We start from the raw sequence: 16,948 nt of genomic DNA on the forward strand, positions 1-16,948 counted from the left end.
TACTAACCATTCTACAATAAACAGTTAAGTATAAAACCCCAAATGTTGTAACTTCTATAGCAGTTATGGAAGTTACCTCAAAGATCCGCAATGACAGAAGAAGTTACAAAGTAACTGCCTCAAGCGAGCACTATATAAAGGACTCACTTGCAAAAAGGTAGAGGGAGAATTTTTTTTTTTTTTTACAATTATTACTACAAACAATACTAACTTTGTCATCGGAGGATCTTTGACCAGGTTTCTACCGGTCTCCTTTGACTATCTTTATTTTCTTTTCAGGCCTTACATCATCGGAATCCGTATCATTCAACTTACTGATTTTCCAAGAAACATCATAACCCATAATTAATCATTCTTAAGGGTACATATTAATCATCAATTTTTAAAAACAATTTATGGAGACCTGAAACACTGTCAAAAAAGTTAATAATTTTCTTTTCTATAAAAAATTTCTTAAAATAGGTTACTATTTAAAAATGTCCAGTTAAAGCTATCTATTTTTGAAAATATTTTTTTTAAAATTGAAAAAACTATCAATACTTTTTCAATTCTAAAAAAAACTTTTTTAAAAATAAAAAATAATGTATACCCTTACAAAATCTTTTTAAAATATATGCATTTAACCAAAAAAAAAAATATTCATTATAATTTTGTTTGGTTTATACAATAAAGAAGGTGTGGGGCCCACGTACGTTGCAAATAATTTGTGAGATAGCCAATTGGTCACATGTCTGAAAAAACCCACGTGGTGAATGAATAAAACATCTCGAACAGCCAATCAAAAAGCATAAATAAAAAGGAAATGCACTAAAACGGCGCATTTTCATTATTAGATAAGGTTTCCATTTTCCACGGGATCCTCTCAAGTCTAACTAGATTCAAGCATCATGTGTCGGCATTGTCGCTACCATAAATGACAAATTATTAGTACTAGTTCTTAATGATTTTGACCACATTCAATGCATTGGGTATCCACCAATCATATTCCACTCTTTAAAAGTCGTTTTAAGACAAGACAAGTACTGCCGAATAAATTAGCATGTTACTTGAAATGTGATGCTGATTGCCGCGGAATGTCAAATGTGGACTAAGATCCTTCCAATCCTAGAATATTGCTATTTTTTTTTACTTTTCACTTTTTAATTTTTTTTATTCAAAGACGGGACTAGAGTTAAAAACTCATTCTTAACTATTGAGAGCAATCGTATACGGTCTAATACTATTTTTCTTTCTTTCTTATGTTTGTGTTTGTTTTTAAAATAATAAAATAATAATAATATCCTAGGTTTGGAGGGCCAAAACATAAATAAAGCTTTTTGTTTAAAGGGTTTGGTTAAAACATTCTTTTTCAATTTTTGAAAACTTTTTTCCAAAAATGATTAATTATTACGTGCTTTTAGGGCACACATTAGCAAAATCCTTATTTAAAATACTAGAATTAAAAAATATATATATATATATATTAAAAGGTTTTACGAACATATAAGGGCATACATTAGAGCATTCGCATCAGTGTATGTAAAATCATGTAAGATAGAAAAAGAAGCCGTTTTTACACATTTTGCCTCAAAACTACACTATATCAGTCCTTCTAAAAATGTCTAAAATCGTGTTTATCTATACACGAGCTACAGTAACCGTGTAAATTTACACGGTTACTGTAGCTCATGTATAGATTATTTTATTAATTTCTTTCGCTCCTTTTTTATCTCTCTCTTCTCCGTGCTCAACAACCTCAGTAACTTCACCACTTCTCATCTTCTTCTTTTTCCTCAGATACACACAGACACACTCACACACAAACACATCCACACACAGCTCCGATCAACACAGAGATTCACTTGCTCAAAAAAAAAAAAAAAAAAAAAACACGAGATACACAAACACACCCACACACAAGCAAACCCACACGGACAAACAACAAAGATACTGATCGGAGCTTGACTGGAATGATCGGAGCTCGTTGATGGAGCGGAACGTAGATCGGAGATGTGGCATTTGGTGGAGCGGAGCGTAGATTGGAGATGTGGCATTTGGTGGATCGGAGTGGAGATCGGGGCGGAGCGTGGATCGAAGCGGAGATTGGAGCGGACGTTGATCGGAGCGGAGATCGGAGATGTGGCATTTGGTGGATCGGAGCGGTGATCGGAGATGTGGCATTTGGTGGATCGGAGCAGAGATCGGAGCGGAGCGTGGATCGGAGCGGAGATTGGAGATATGGCGTTTGGTGGATCGGAGCGGATCAGATCGGAGCGGATCGGAGCGGAGCGGATCAGATCGGAGCAGGGCGGAGCGGATCAGATCGGAGCAGGGCGGAGCGGATTGGATCGGAGCGGAGCAGAGTGGAGCGGAGATATGGCGTTTTGTGATTTGGAAGAGGAAGGCCAGAGAGATGGAGAGAGAAAGAGAGTGAGAGAGTGAGAAATCAGAAAATGGGTATAGAGAGAGAGGGCGCGTATTTAAGAGAGTTGGTTGGTGAGAAATAATAAAAAATTAGAGTATAATGTATATTTTATTGGAATAACTTGTAAAATAGATGAATTGATATAGGTGTTTTGTAAAAGTGAATGTGTAAAATAGAAAAAGTAGGTTTTTAGTGTAAAAATAGATGTGTAAAATACACATGCTGATGTGAATGTTCACTATTTTAAGAATCTTTTTATAGAAAAATTAAAAAAAAGTGATTAACTGTTTTGACAACTTTTTCAATATTTTAAAATTTTTTTCCAAAATAGATAGTTAATGTATATCCTTAATATTAACAAAATTCAAACAAAAGAAAAGAGACTGAATAATTGTTCTCAATAAGTTTTAAATAGAAATTTTAAAATAAAATTAGACAGTTTTCTAAATTCTGAATTTAATATGCAATTTGTTTTATGTAGAATGTAAATGAAACAAGAAAATCATCATTACAAAAAGTAATTTTTGCAATTAAGAGAGAGAAAAAAATTTAGGAGCAACTTTTATGTCAAGCATTTTTATTACAATTATGAAATGGTTATCCATGACTGACCAAAAAAAAAAAGTAGCAACAGATTAACCAGAAAGTAATTATTCACTTATAACAATAAACCAAGTGATAAAAAGTGGGTTAAAAAAAAAAAGTGATAAAAAGTGTGTGAAATGGTACGCTGGCTGGACAATTTTATTGTCTCGAAAAAAAAAAAAAAGAAAAAAAAAACCCCTAATGTTCATGTGTGGACTGTCCGAACGTGTGAGGTAGTTGTACGTGTGAAACTGAAAGTTGCTTTTCTCTTCACTCTTCCCCATCACCATTCACCAGTACTCATTTTTTCTCTCTAAGTTTGTCGCTGCAACTTTTCCATCACCCACTCTCTCTCTCTCTCAGAGACACAAAAACCAGAAAAGAAAAGGAGGAGGGATGGATTTGCCGAACTGGTTTCAAGCTTTGCCCTTTATTTTATTGAAATTTCTGAATTGGTACTTACATTTCTTCAATCAAGCCTGGCCTTATATTTTATTGTTATTGTTGGATCCATTGTTCTCTCATTTCTTCAACATTGAGGTAGCTTTTTCTCTCTCTCTCTCTCTCTCATTTCTTAAGCATTTCGCTCATTTTTAAAGTTTTTTTTTTTTTTTGAGAGAAGTTGGGAGAATTCTATCCCTTCAGACCAAGGGCAACCAATCTGCTGTTCCTAGGCAGTGATGACTACAAACGGTCAGTGATTTTGAATCTCTCAGATGAAGATGAGGTACTCTCTTTTTCTTTTCTTTTTTTATTTTTTTATTTTTATTTTTTTTGGTGTGTGCAGAGGATATAGTTTTGTAGATTATGTTTTTTTTGGAATAGGATATAGTTGTAATAAATGCAACTAGAGTAGCAGCTAACACCCAGTTGGAAATCTAGAGAAAATCTAAAGGGGTTCAGAATTTAACACTGTGTTTGGCAAAAACAAGGGAGGGAAAAGAAAGTTATGGAAGAGAAATCAAAGAAGTTATCTTCCCAAGTATATATTTGGTTTCTAATAAGAAAGAAAGTGAAATGAAATAGCTCATTGATTGATCCCACGCCCTTCTTGTCTCTCCATTTTCTCCCAAATTGGTGGTCTAGGAGAGGGAAATAAATCCCTCCCTTTTACTTTCCTCTACTTCAATTAATCTCAACCATACAATAGATTCCCTTTCCCTTCCCCCCACTTTCCCTCAAACCAAACATAATGTTAGAGGTTTTAGGTTAAGTAGAGTGTGACATTACTAAAAATAGAAACTATTAGGGTTGTAAAAGGTAAAAACTTGATGCCAAAGAAGAACCAAGTGAGTTTGATTTCTTGGGTCAATAATTCAAAAGAATGTAAAGCTGGGGAAAAGGCCGAGCGGTACACCTATCTGGCGCAAAACAGTTATTATTATCATTAGTGAATGTGAGAATTTTTAAACTGAAACTTGATTCTCGGTAAAGCTTCTTTTATTAATTTACTTAGATTTGATCCTCATTGAACAAATGATGACTTGGCGTTTTGTTTAACTTGACTTCCATTAACTAGATATTCTTTGTTGTAAATGTGAGTGAATATTGCAGGGAATACTTGGAATAGAGGCACCACCATATTCACGGCTGTCTAGTATGGGGAGAATCAAGTTTAACTTATTTGATTTTGGAGAACTTCGGACAGCTTGTAGAGTTTGGAAAGACTACTGTGCCAAGGTAGTGTTAGGATTAGTGCTCTAAAATCCTATTGTATAATGCTATGTATGATATTATGTTATAAGTAATAAAGTTGTTTTATTATCAAATAATGCTTAACATGAATATTTTGACATTATCATATAGTCCTTGAAATGCTTAGTATGTGACTTATGTGATTTATTCATAAAAGATGTAAATCACAAGTTCTTTGTAAACTCAGAATCTTAGTTCGTAGTTAGTGATGAAATTGAGTATTTCATTTGCGAAGACTTTAACATATTAACTAAGATGATTTGTCTTGATTATGAAAGTGGAGACTTCTAGTTGATATGTTAATATGTTTTAAGTATATAAGACATTTTGAACGGGACTGCTGTGAGATTTATTATTCTATTAATGACTATTAAGTGAATAATAAATCTTATGACTTTTATTTACATAAACTCTTAATCCTAAGAGAATAGTGAACCCGATCATGTAATGTAGGCCGCTTTGATATATCAAAAGTGAAATTTAATTTAACGGTCAAAACCTTAGTATGTTGCTGCTTTGGTGCTCTTATATATCTACCCCTAAAATTGAGTGTTCAACAAACCGCTCAAATTGCATTACTGCACTCAAATTGATCAAAATTGCCCATAAAATGAAGTAACTGCACTGCAGTACAAGAGATAGTCAAAAGCATCGCATGTTGCGGTGCAGTGTACGATTTTATAATAAGAAAACCGCACTGTTCCCATATGTGTGTGTGTGTGTGTGTGTGTGTGTACATACATATAGTAAGTGGCCAGCCTGGCATGAGTGCATTCCAGTTTCATGATAAAATGGCTTTGTTTTGAATAAATACAAAATCAAAAGTTCAAAACGTCATTCACTTCTCCATCTCACATTCTCACTCCTCTCCTAATACCCTCATTCACTCTTAGTCTCTCTCAAGTCTCACCCACTCTCATTCTCTCTCAAGGATAGCATTGGATGGATGGACCTTTTTTGTTGCGTTCATATTTATTTAAACAATTTCTTGTTGGGTTTGTAATTTAATACTTGTTTTGGGTTTGTAATTTATTTCATGCTTGCTTTAGACTTGTTTCCATTATGGTTGTGATAACTGAAACTTCAAACTAGAAGAAATGACTAGCTTGTGTATACGATACACTGTTATGGACCTTATGATTGTTGCTTGTTAAGCATTTTTGAGTTACATGTTTTATTTGTTTAACATGTATAATTGTGTATGGTTTCCTGTCATGGATTTTTTTTTTTTTTTTTGGGTATATATTTGTGGTACTTTTTAGTTTACTACATCATGGATTTTCTTTTCTCTTGTATATATTTGAGTTACTTTTTTTGTTACACATGTTATATGCATACATATATATATATTTTGAAACTTACAGTCATATTGTCATGGTTATTAATAGTAAACTAGTAATTGTCCATGACATCTTGAAAAAAATATTAGCCTAAAACCGACCAAACTGCACCTTGAATGCCGCACCACACCATACTGTCGGTCCACACATGTAACCGCAAAACTAAAATGCGGTGCAATAATGGGTTTGGCCAAACCGCATCACAAAGTATGGTGCTAAAAATGGCCAAAAACCACACAAAACCGCATTGTACTGCGAACACTCCTTTATTAACTTTATTTAATATATGTCCCATATGCTTGAGCTTTGCTATCTCAACTGAACACCATCGGCCTGTTCAATTTGTTTTTGCTTATGTTACTGCCTGACCCTAAATCTTAATATAAATTTGACTTCATAATCCTAGGCAAACCTTTTTGTGTTTATATCTGATTAATGGGAGTTCGCTGATAGCACCTAGGTCTGCCAATAGTGACTCAACATACATAACTCATTCTCTCTGTCATTCTACTGAATTTATCTAGTTCAAATATTACAATGCAGGTCTCTTGCATTAAAAATGGAATTTCATAACTATAATAGTACATAATCTACATCTTACCTGTTGATTATACTTTCTTGTTAATTGTTTTAAATATCATTTGGGAAATGTGGAAAAACCTAAAAAAAGAAAAGAAAAGTTTGTTGGGAAATGTGCTCACTATTGACATTCTGGATTGGGAATTTGGCAAAAATTGCTGCCTGATTGGCTACCAAAAGTGTTTTGAGTTGTGCTCGCTATTGGCTAGCAAAGTGAAAAGTGAAAAGTGCTACCTTTCCTTGTTAAGTAATATGCATTTGAATCTTTGTTTTGTAGAGAGGTGCAATTGTGTACGTTGTGAATGCTGATACGAGCATGGAGCAATTTTCTGAGGCAAGAGAAGATCTACGTGATCTACTCTCCGATGAGGACTTTATAAATGTTCCATTCCTTATTTTTTGCGAAACTCCAGAACCTTCTTATCCCTCTGAAAAGGAATTGTGTTTCCTCTTGGGACTGACAGACAAGACCACAGGGAAGGGTAGGGTAAAGCTGCAGGCCGGCACAAATGCCCGTCCCCTTGAGGTTTTTGTGGCTGAACCATCCAACAGAAAGCAGCATCAAGATGCAATCAAGTGGCTTTCTCAGTACATCAAGTAGTAGGCATTAGAGTAGAGATTCTGCGTGCTAGCTATAACAAATACCACATGAGATCCATACTAAATTTTTTATTTTTGCATGAATGAGATCCATACTAATCAATAGGGCTACATTATTATTATGTTATTATTTAGGTATTAAGTTAAATGTTTTAACATTTAACTATTTAAAATTTTAATTTCAAATCGACTACTCTGCCCTCATAAACAACTTGTGCCATGAGAAGACAAAACACAATGGAAAAAATTTTGTCATGGAACTGGAAAGTCGCGGCACCTCCATAGTCTATACCCATTAAGCCAAAGTTTTTCTAACCAAGCAAAGTTTTGATGAAAAAGAAATTAACGTACAATCATATGCATAACTGAATTTGAATTTAGGAAATTCATTGTCACATTTTAGGACATCAGAATTTTCAAGTATTCTCAGGTCAGTATGATACACTTCATTTTTCTCTAGTAAAATTACAAAGACTTTCAGTACTTTCAAATCTGTTTGCTTCATTTGTTGTTACATATTTTCAATTGACTCACTAATTTAGCACCAACTTAACAATATATTAAGGGTAATTAACATATAAAATTTAAATAGCAAAGTCATTTTGGAAACATCATATATAGCCAAGTGCCAACCAAAATAATCAAATCGAACGACACCAATACATATTAGAAAATTCACACTCCAAACATAAAAAAAGTAGTTATCAAGAGAGAACAAATCAAGCTTAATTAACTTCAATTTCTCAAAAGCTCTCTTGAATTTCATCACATTCCTCTTTCTAATCCTATATAAAAATCATTAGGAGAAGATGAAAAGGTGTAGACAACCGTAGAGATTGGGTTTAATGGTAACGGTTTTATTTAAGATGAGAAACGAAGGGATTTTTTTTTTTTGGAGAGATTGATAGGAAAACAAAGGTTTGATTAAAAAAAAAGAAAAAAGAGGAGGGATCTAAAACGTTAACATAACTGAGAAAAAAAAGGTTGTCATTTTGATGATGCTTGTGACAATGAAAACAAAGGTCGTCTATTCTTACAGGTTCTTATTTAAGCTCACCGCTAATATCATTTTTTTACTTACTAATAATTACTCAGTATATCAATAATTTGCACATCAACAGTTTGTAAAAAAATTTATGGCTTTAGTATTTTCCAAACTTCAAAGAAGCCGAGTATTTAGAGGTATATTATTGTAATTTTTAGATATATCTATATTTGGTAGAATGTGAAAGACGGATTTTAGGAATCAATTTTGAACAACTTGTGCTAAATTAGGACATCAGAATTTTCAAGTATTCTCAGGTCAGTATGATACACTTCATTTTTCTCTAGTAAAATCACAAAGACTTTCAGTACTTTCAAATCTCTTTGCTTCATTTGTTGTTACATATTTTCCATCAACTCACTGATTTAGCACCAACTTAACAATAAATTTAGGATAATTAACATATAAAATTTAAGTAGTAAAGTCATTTTGGAAAAATCATATAGCCAAGTGCCAACCAATATAATCAAATAGAAGGAAACCAAAACATATTAGAAAATTCATTCTCCAAACAAAAAAAAAATGTATTTAGCAAGAGAAAACATACCAAGCTTGACTTCAATTTCTCCACAGGCTCTCTGAATGTTCATCAAATTCTTCTGTCTAATCCTATGTAAAAATCATTAGGAGAAGATGAAACGGTGTTGACAACTGAGGAGATTGGGTTTAATGGTAACGGTCTTATTTAAGATGAGAAACGAAGAGTATTTTGTTTTTTAGAGAGATTGATAGGAAAACAAAGGTTTGATTGAGAACCCAAAAAAAAAAAGGGAGAAGAGGTAGGATCTGAAACGTTAACAAAACTGAAGAAAAAAAAATGTGGCTTTGATGATGCTCATGACAACGAAAATGAATTATATAAATTATTGTATAACATTTTTACAAACTTGACAAATCTTTACAGAATAACTACCCACCACATCAACCGTCCGCAAAAATGTTCGTGCCTTTAACATTTTTTAAACCTCAAAGAAGCCAAGTATATAGAGGTATATTATTGTCCATTTTTGAATATATCTGTATTTGGTAAAATGTAAAAGAGGGGAATTGAGGAATCCATTTTGCATCAAATATACATAATTACATGTAGCCCATTTTTGGATATATCTGTAAATGGCAAAATGTTAAAGAGGGATTTGAGGGACCGATTAGCTTTTTTTGTTTTTTATTTTTTATTTTTTATTTAATTTAAATTATTTATGAATAAGGAATCAATTTGCATTATATATACATAATTATATGTAGAATTTAAATGAGAGATTTGATAGTAATTTTAACTGAAAGGAAGATGGCAAAAACTTTAATGTAGGATTTGAAAGGTCAATGATAGAGACATTTAAGGGCATATTTATTCTTCAAACATGGCAGGTAGGTTGTAAAAAAAAAAAAAAAAAAAAAAAAAATTGATATGTACAAATCATATTCAGACATGTGACACCATCTATTCAAAATATTCATATATATATATATATATAAAATATAAAAAATATAAAAAAATACACCAAATAATTTCATATGAAGCATTTAGCAACAATATTAGCATTCCAAGACAGAAATAAATTATTCAAATAAATTTAAATCCCTAATTATATAGGTAAATCACTCTAAGTTGAGGTCATTACAAAAAACGCACTTTTGAGCCGCGTTTTTGAAAAACACGACTATAGGTGAGACTTTGAGCCGTGTTTTTTACTAGCTCTGAAGCCGCATTTTCCAAAGCTGGAGTTGCGTTTAGCTCCCTAGGACTTAAGCTGCGTTTTTAAAAATGCGGCTACAGACCTAGCAGGGTTTTTTTTGAAACGCAGCCATAGCCTATAGCCGCATTTTTAGGGTCTATAGCCGTGTTTTTGAAACGCGACTATAGCCCTCATTTTTTGTAGTGTGAAAAGCTCTACCTGATTAGTGTCTTATATATATATTTAGTGTGCTGCATAATACAAGTGCGGGAAAGAGTGGTTCTGCAAGCTCAAGAGCATATTAAATAGGGTATTTTCTATTCTTTCTGGGAGGGAGTACTTAAAAGTGTCTTTGGGGTTTTAGTCTTTGTAAGAGTGTTATTGTGTTACTATTATAATATTCTTATTTCATGGTAACACTTTATTTTGTTGATGTTCATAGATGTAGGCATATTTCTAAACCACATAAAATTTGTGTCTATATTTCTTCTCTCTTTTTTAATATTACGTAAATAAATTATTTTCACAACAAATTAGATAAAGGACATATATGTATCAACTTCAAAGCAATGATATACTTTGTGTCCATTTGAAAATTGCTTATTTCCGCAAGCTTATTTCAAAAGGCTGAAAGTTAGATTATTTGAAATAAAGTAAAGACAAAAAGTAATGTGAGATCCACAAACAGTTGATAATTTACACACAAAAAAAAAAAAAAAAAAAAAAACTAATTTTTAATTGGTTGCAAATACACATTTCATCATTTCTAGATTGAGGTTTCCTTTTTCCAATTTTGGAAGTAATTTATAATTATATCTCCTTGGGAGTAGGAAGTAAACTTAGCTTCACTTTTGCTTTCAAAAGAAATTAAACAGAAAGACCTTAACTATTTATAAAGATTGGACAACAAAAAACCAAAGTAAACATTAACTTCCAAAGATTGGGCCTTTTCTTAATGAAGTACATGTTACTTGAATTACTTACCAATGATTGATCGAACAATACCAAGTCCAAACCAGATCCTTCTTGACCAAAAGCTATTTCTGTAACTTGATTATAGAATCTAAAAAGAGATTTCTAATAAGCACTAATGGGAGTGCAAGAGTTACAGTATTCAAAAACAACTGCATCCATAGTGAAAAACCCTTGAATACTGTAACCATTCCTTTGTCAAAGTTCGTCATCTTTTAGGGTGATTCTCTAAACACCACTCCTTATCTATCACTTGCTAGAATTGAAAAGAAGTTACAATATAAAGGAAAGTTTAATAAAAGAACAATTGCTTGATATAAATTCTCTACCGGACAATACAATGCAATGGAAAAGAATCACAGCATGAAAAGGCATTACAAGTTTTTAAATTCTAATCCAATTCATTTTGAAATGATTGGATATGGATTTTACTGTACCATCAAAATGGTCAATGTAGGGATATTAGGCCCAGAGGTTCGTCATTTGTTTACGTTTCGAGCTTGTGACCCAACACGAGGACGAGGCGTTGTCCGAGGAAGAGAAATCTTTATTAGAAAAGATTGTGTTGGTAGATAGAGGTTAATCTTGGTCATAATGGCTTAAGAGGGTGGGCCGAGGATAAATGCGTACTCGGCTGACCAATTCTGAGGTCCGAAGAGGTTGTCTATTGCTTAAGGTGACGTTCTAAGAAGTTTCGTTGGTGTTGATAAGCATTATAGAAATGTCAGATAGGAGAAAGTCCTAAAATATCTTTGGAGAAAGCTGCTGCCACTGCATTAAATGCTATGCAGTTAACTCTCTGGTCGTATTAATGTGGAGGTGATACCTAAACAGTGATTTTTCAGCCTTACAGCTACTACATAAGGACTTATGTGAAACCCTGATAGGACAAGTATCAACACCAACCATCTAGCATGCACGTGGAAGGTGGGGATAAAAAGAAAAAAGAGTATAAAAGAAGAAGAGGGGCAATTAGAAAGAGGATCGGAATTCAAGAGTAAAACACTATAGCATTCAGGAACCAAATTTGTAACTGAACTTAAGAATAATATATAAGAACAGACCTCCTCAGATCTTACTGAAAATGATTTTTCTTCAATATAAACCTTTTTCTTTTTATTCTCTTATCACTTGAACCCATTTTAGTGTTCGTTTGATTAACTAAAACCCAGTTTTCCAACCCATTTTCTATAAATTTATTGTTTTGGGTTTTTTGGGCCTAAGTCCATCCACGTAATGGGCTAGGAGTCTAAATCTGATCCTTATAGTCAATATTAATTTATCCTATAATAATAAAATCTAATCTACTTATTTCAAAATGAATAAATAAAATTTTAGAAAATTTACTTTAAAATTAAGGTTAAAATACAAAAACTATTCTTGAAGTTTTATCATAATTTATTTCAATCATCTAACTTTGCTTTCGTTTATTTCAATCCTTTAAATTTTAAGTTTATTCAATCAATGCCTCTCCATTAACTTCCGTTAAAATTTTGTAAAGAAAAATTGTAAAATATTTTTCAAACATTAATTGGATTTTTTTAATAAAAAAAATTGAAGAAAAAAAATAAAAAATTTGGATAATTAAAATTATAACATAAGTTGATGGAGATGCCTTAATTGAATAATCTTGAAATATAGAATACTTAAATGAACAAAAGTAAAGTTAAATAATTGAAATGAATTTTGATAAAACATAAAATATGAATTTTACATTTTAACCTAAAATTAACTTAAAAATTCTAGAAATCTTAATCCTTAAGTAATAATACAGCATAACACATCAACTATGCAATATAGGCTTCCCAACCCAAATCCAAGGGAGCATCCAAAGAGAATATTCTAATGGCATATTCTATTGGCTAGCAAACGTGTCATGTTAAGGTTTGGAAATGGGGCCAATCCGTGTAGCAATTGTTCACTATGAATTAGAATTTTAATTTAGATAATGCCAAGGTTGATTTATTAAACGGAAGGAAAAATTGGGGTTGAAGGGTTGTTCACTTTTTTTTTTTTTTTTAATAATAAGAATTTATTAGTTGAAAACTTGAAATCAGCATTAACAATTTAACATAGCAAATTTCGGTTTAAAAAAGAAAGAAAGTGAAATGAGCAATGGCATTGTATTTTCTCATTTACTTTTGGATGAAATATACAAACTTACAAAAAAAAAAGTTTCTATTTTTGTTAGTTAAAATTTAACTACATTTTAAAAATAATACTAGTAATTTAATTTAGATTCTTCAATTAGATTGATCCACATGACTATATTATTGACTAATAAAATCATTATGATCTTCAACATGTGGTTGAAAAAAACTGCAAAGTTGAATTTAAAATACAGTTACTCTAATTATTTTTTATTATGACAAGAGTGTTGCGTGTTTTTAACACTTTTACTTCGGTTGTGGTCAACAGAGAGTCAAGCACTTGAGCTGTGTTTTTGGCGCTTTTTTTCCAGTCTAGAATGTTCCCAACTCCTAACCACAACCTGTGTCAACGGTCACCATTTTGACTATCTAGAAGAAATTCCTCTTCTTCCACACCGTAGCCGTCACCACCAGTACTAAAGTTTTATAAATAAACTCACAAAGTCTCCATCTTACTGACCTCACACACACACACACACACACACACACACATACAACAAAGAAAAGAAAAGAAAAGAAAAGAAAGGATGATTTTGATCAATTGGGTTCAAGTCTTGCCTTATGTTTTATTGTATTTGCTGAATCAATGGTTTGTCCATGTCTTCAACATTGAGGTGCCCCTCTCTCTCTCTAATTTCTTATTATGCATTTTGCTCATTCTTAAAGTTTTGCGTTAATTTTTATGTGTTTTTTTTTTTGGCCTGAGAAAAGCTGAGCACCTTTTATCCCTTCAAACCAAAGGAGGCCAACATCTTGTTCTTAGGCCAGGATATGATCTACAAACAGTCAGTGATTTTGAGCCTCTCAGAGTTGGTACTTCTCTCTCTCTCTCTCTCTCTCTCTCTCTCTCTCTCTCTCTCTCTCTCTCCTTTTTTTTTTTTTTTTTTTTTTTTTGAGCTGAGAATAGGTTGTGGTGATGGTTAAAGAACCTGGTCCAACAACAACTATCAAGATTAGTACCAAAATTTGAGAATTTTGAGATCGGTTATAGATCCTCAACAAACTAGTCAGGGTCGGCCAATAAGCCCAAAAGTTTCGATTTTGTTTTTCATTGAAAATGGGATTTTGGTTCTATTATGAAAAATTAAATGCTAGTAAAGAAAATAATAAGTAGGAGGAAGAAACTAGATAAATTAGTTGTTGTATACTTTATGTAGGCTATATAATTTTGATTGATTATGACTTTTGCAAATGATATAGTTTTAGTAGATGAAACTAGTCAATCAACTAAGACCTAGTTCAAAGTCTAAAGACATACAGAATGTAAAGGTTTTAGGTTAAGAGAGTGCATAAAGTGTTACATTAGTTAAAGGTGTAGAGGGGGAAAAAAAACCGAGTGGTGCACCTACTCTTTGGCTCAAAACAGTTTATTGTGTTAGTGAATGTGATATTTTTGAGCTTTGAAGCTGAAATTTTATTCTGAATAAGCTTCTCTTTTTCTTTTTTCTTTTTCTTTTTTTTTTTGGTTTGATTTTGATTCTCAGCAAACAAATGGTGGATTGATGTTGTGTTTAATTTGATTACCATTGACTTCATATTCTTTTTTGTGAGTATTGATGAATGAATATTGCAGAGGCAGAGCATATCTAGAAATGAGATGTCATCAAATACTACACGAGCATCGTATTTGACATCATGGGAATCTTGTATTGGGAAAATCAAGTTTAACTTTTATGATTTAGGAAGCCACTGGATAGCTCGTAGAGTTTGGAGAGACTACTCTGCCAAGGTACATTTCTCAATCTACCAATTTTGTTTGATGAGATCATGAGAATATTTAGTTAATGATAAGTGCAATAGGTAGATATTGTGATTGTAGTTTAAATTTCATTTTACTCTTGAGAATTCTTTCATGTTTTAGGATAGCCTAGTTCTAACTCTCTTGCTGATTATCCCCCTCCAAAAAAAAAAACCCTATTGCTTTGTTAGACCTGGCTGTTTTATCTTAGTCTCTGTTTCAGTTTAATGGAATCCTTTCTAAGTCCTTTTTTTTCTTTTTGAATGTAGAGTCAATTTTTGATTCAATTTTGACTAATAGAGAACATGACTTACATGATTGGGACTAGGTTTTGCTAGAATTCACCCCAATTTGAAGGATGATAAACTTTGAATTGTGACCGTATATGCCATAGATTTGGTAGTAATGAGTACTTTGGTTTAGAATGGAAAAGTTTGCCTTTGTTATATTTGTTACATGTGAAAATGAAAATTTTGGTGCTCTTGTATATCTACAGTAATTAACTTGTTTTTATATATGTCCCATATGCTTGAGCTTTGCTATCCCAACTGAACACCAGCGGCCTTTTCAATTTGTTTTTGCTTATGTTATTGCTTGACCCTAAATCTTAATATAATTTTGGCTTCATAATCCTTGGAAAACGTTTTTGTGTTTATGTCTGATTCGTGGGAGAACATTGATCATAGGATTTTGCTGATAGCGCCTCTTGTTGCTAGGTCTGCCAATAGTGTCTCAACATACATAACTCAATTCTCTCTGTATGTAGTTCAAATATTACAATTCAGATCTCTTGCATTAAAATATGGAATTTCATAATTTTACTAATACGTCATTTACCTCTTACATGTTAATTATTATTTCTTGTTTAGCACCTGCTTCTTGTTAGTTGTTTTAAATACCATTTGGGAAATGTGAAAGAAAAAAAAGGTGATCATTATGTATAGAGAGGGTAATGTTTCAGCCCATCTTTTAACCCAATGGGCTGTTTTTGTTAATTGGGTAGGGCCAGTTCCCATCTCTAGTGTCCCTCTCCTGGTTACTTAGGCTGTGGAGAGATATGGTTCCAGGCCCTCCTTTTTTACTCCGATGTTCATCAATAAAGTTTTTATTCAACAAAAAATATATATATATATATATATCTTGAGGCTCTGGATAGGGAATTTGGCAAATTGCTGCCTGATTGCCTAATATAGTGGACCATGTTTCAAGTTGTGCTTCCCATTGTGTGTTGCTCCACCCTGATATCTTCCTTGTTAAGTATTGCATTTTTGTTAAATACATTTCAATCTTTCTTCTGTAGATGGATGCAGTTGTGTACATTGTGAACGCTAATACCAAGACCAGGGAGCAATTTTCGGGGCCAAGAGAAGAGCTGAATGCTCTACTTTCTGATGAAGCCTTTGCAAATGTCCCATTTCTTATTTTTTGCATAACCGCTGAACCTTCTTCTTGCCCAGAAGAGGAATTGTGTTCCCTCTTGAACCTGACCAACATCACCACAGGGAAGGGTAGGGTAGACCTGGCAGTCGCAAATGCCCGGCCCCTTGAGGTTTTTGTGGCTGAATCATACAACAAAAAGCAGTATCTGGATGGTTTCAAGTGGCTTTCTAAGTACATTAAGTAGGAGGCATTACAAGTGAAGATTTCACACCTTGTTTCAAGTGGGGATGCTGGGCGCACTGCCAGTTCAATTCTTGACTATGCAAGTTGATTGCATGCTATAACAACTACCACATGAGATCCATCTGGTTTAGGTGAAGGGACTTGAAGTAATGCAAAAGATTGAAATCCGTTTGGAGAGGGCAATCACTGTGCATGCTAGGGAGTTCTTCTGTGTCTGCATCTGGGAAGCTTGAGATTGATGTTGAAGCAAGTGCCTCCTTCAGCAGGCTCTTTACCAACAATTCTTATATCTCTACCCAGTAGACACACCTAGAGCGCAGATGCTATAACTTTTACTAATTAAATGCTTATGTATTTGCTTAAAAGCAATAATATGCTTCATCATTTCCCAAATTGAGGTTACCTTTTGTTATTTCCGGAAGTACTTCATATGTTGGAAGTAAAACTTAGCTTCACTTTTGCTTTCCAAACCAAATAAAGTATAAAACAGAAAGACCTTGACTATCTGTAAAGATTGGACAATAACAAACCAAAGCAACAT

General features: G+C 32.9%; 2 protein-coding genes across 2 annotated transcripts; both read left to right on the plus strand.

Annotated features, from left to right (window-relative positions):
• The first annotated feature begins 3,283 nt into the window (after positions 1 to 3,283).
• On the plus strand, positions 3,284 to 7,361 carry LOC112005625 (GTP-binding protein SAR2). The gene is made up of 4 exons (XM_024037919.2): positions 3,284 to 3,529; positions 3,612 to 3,716; positions 4,544 to 4,669; positions 6,881 to 7,361. Exons 1-4 carry the CDS (start codon positions 3,386 to 3,388, stop codon positions 7,202 to 7,204), a joined length of 699 nt encoding a protein of 232 aa, XP_023893687.1. The 5' UTR covers positions 3,284 to 3,385; the 3' UTR covers positions 7,205 to 7,361.
• A 5,969-nt stretch (positions 7,362 to 13,330) lies between these two features.
• Positions 13,331 to 16,911, plus strand: LOC112005685 (small COPII coat GTPase SAR1A). The gene is made up of 4 exons (XM_024037985.2): positions 13,331 to 13,660; positions 13,758 to 13,859; positions 14,620 to 14,775; positions 16,085 to 16,911. The coding sequence occupies exons 1-4, from the start codon at positions 13,574 to 13,576 to the stop codon at positions 16,406 to 16,408; spliced, it is 669 nt and encodes a 222-aa protein (XP_023893753.1). The 5' UTR covers positions 13,331 to 13,573; the 3' UTR covers positions 16,409 to 16,911.
• The last annotated feature ends 37 nt before the right edge of the window (positions 16,912 to 16,948 follow it).

The sequence above is a fragment of the Quercus suber genome, unplaced genomic scaffold (genome assembly GCF_002906115.3).
Source record: "Quercus suber isolate HL8 unplaced genomic scaffold, Cork oak 2.0 scaffold_106, whole genome shotgun sequence".
In the NCBI taxonomy this organism is placed as follows: Eukaryota; Viridiplantae; Streptophyta; class Magnoliopsida; order Fagales; family Fagaceae; genus Quercus; species Quercus suber.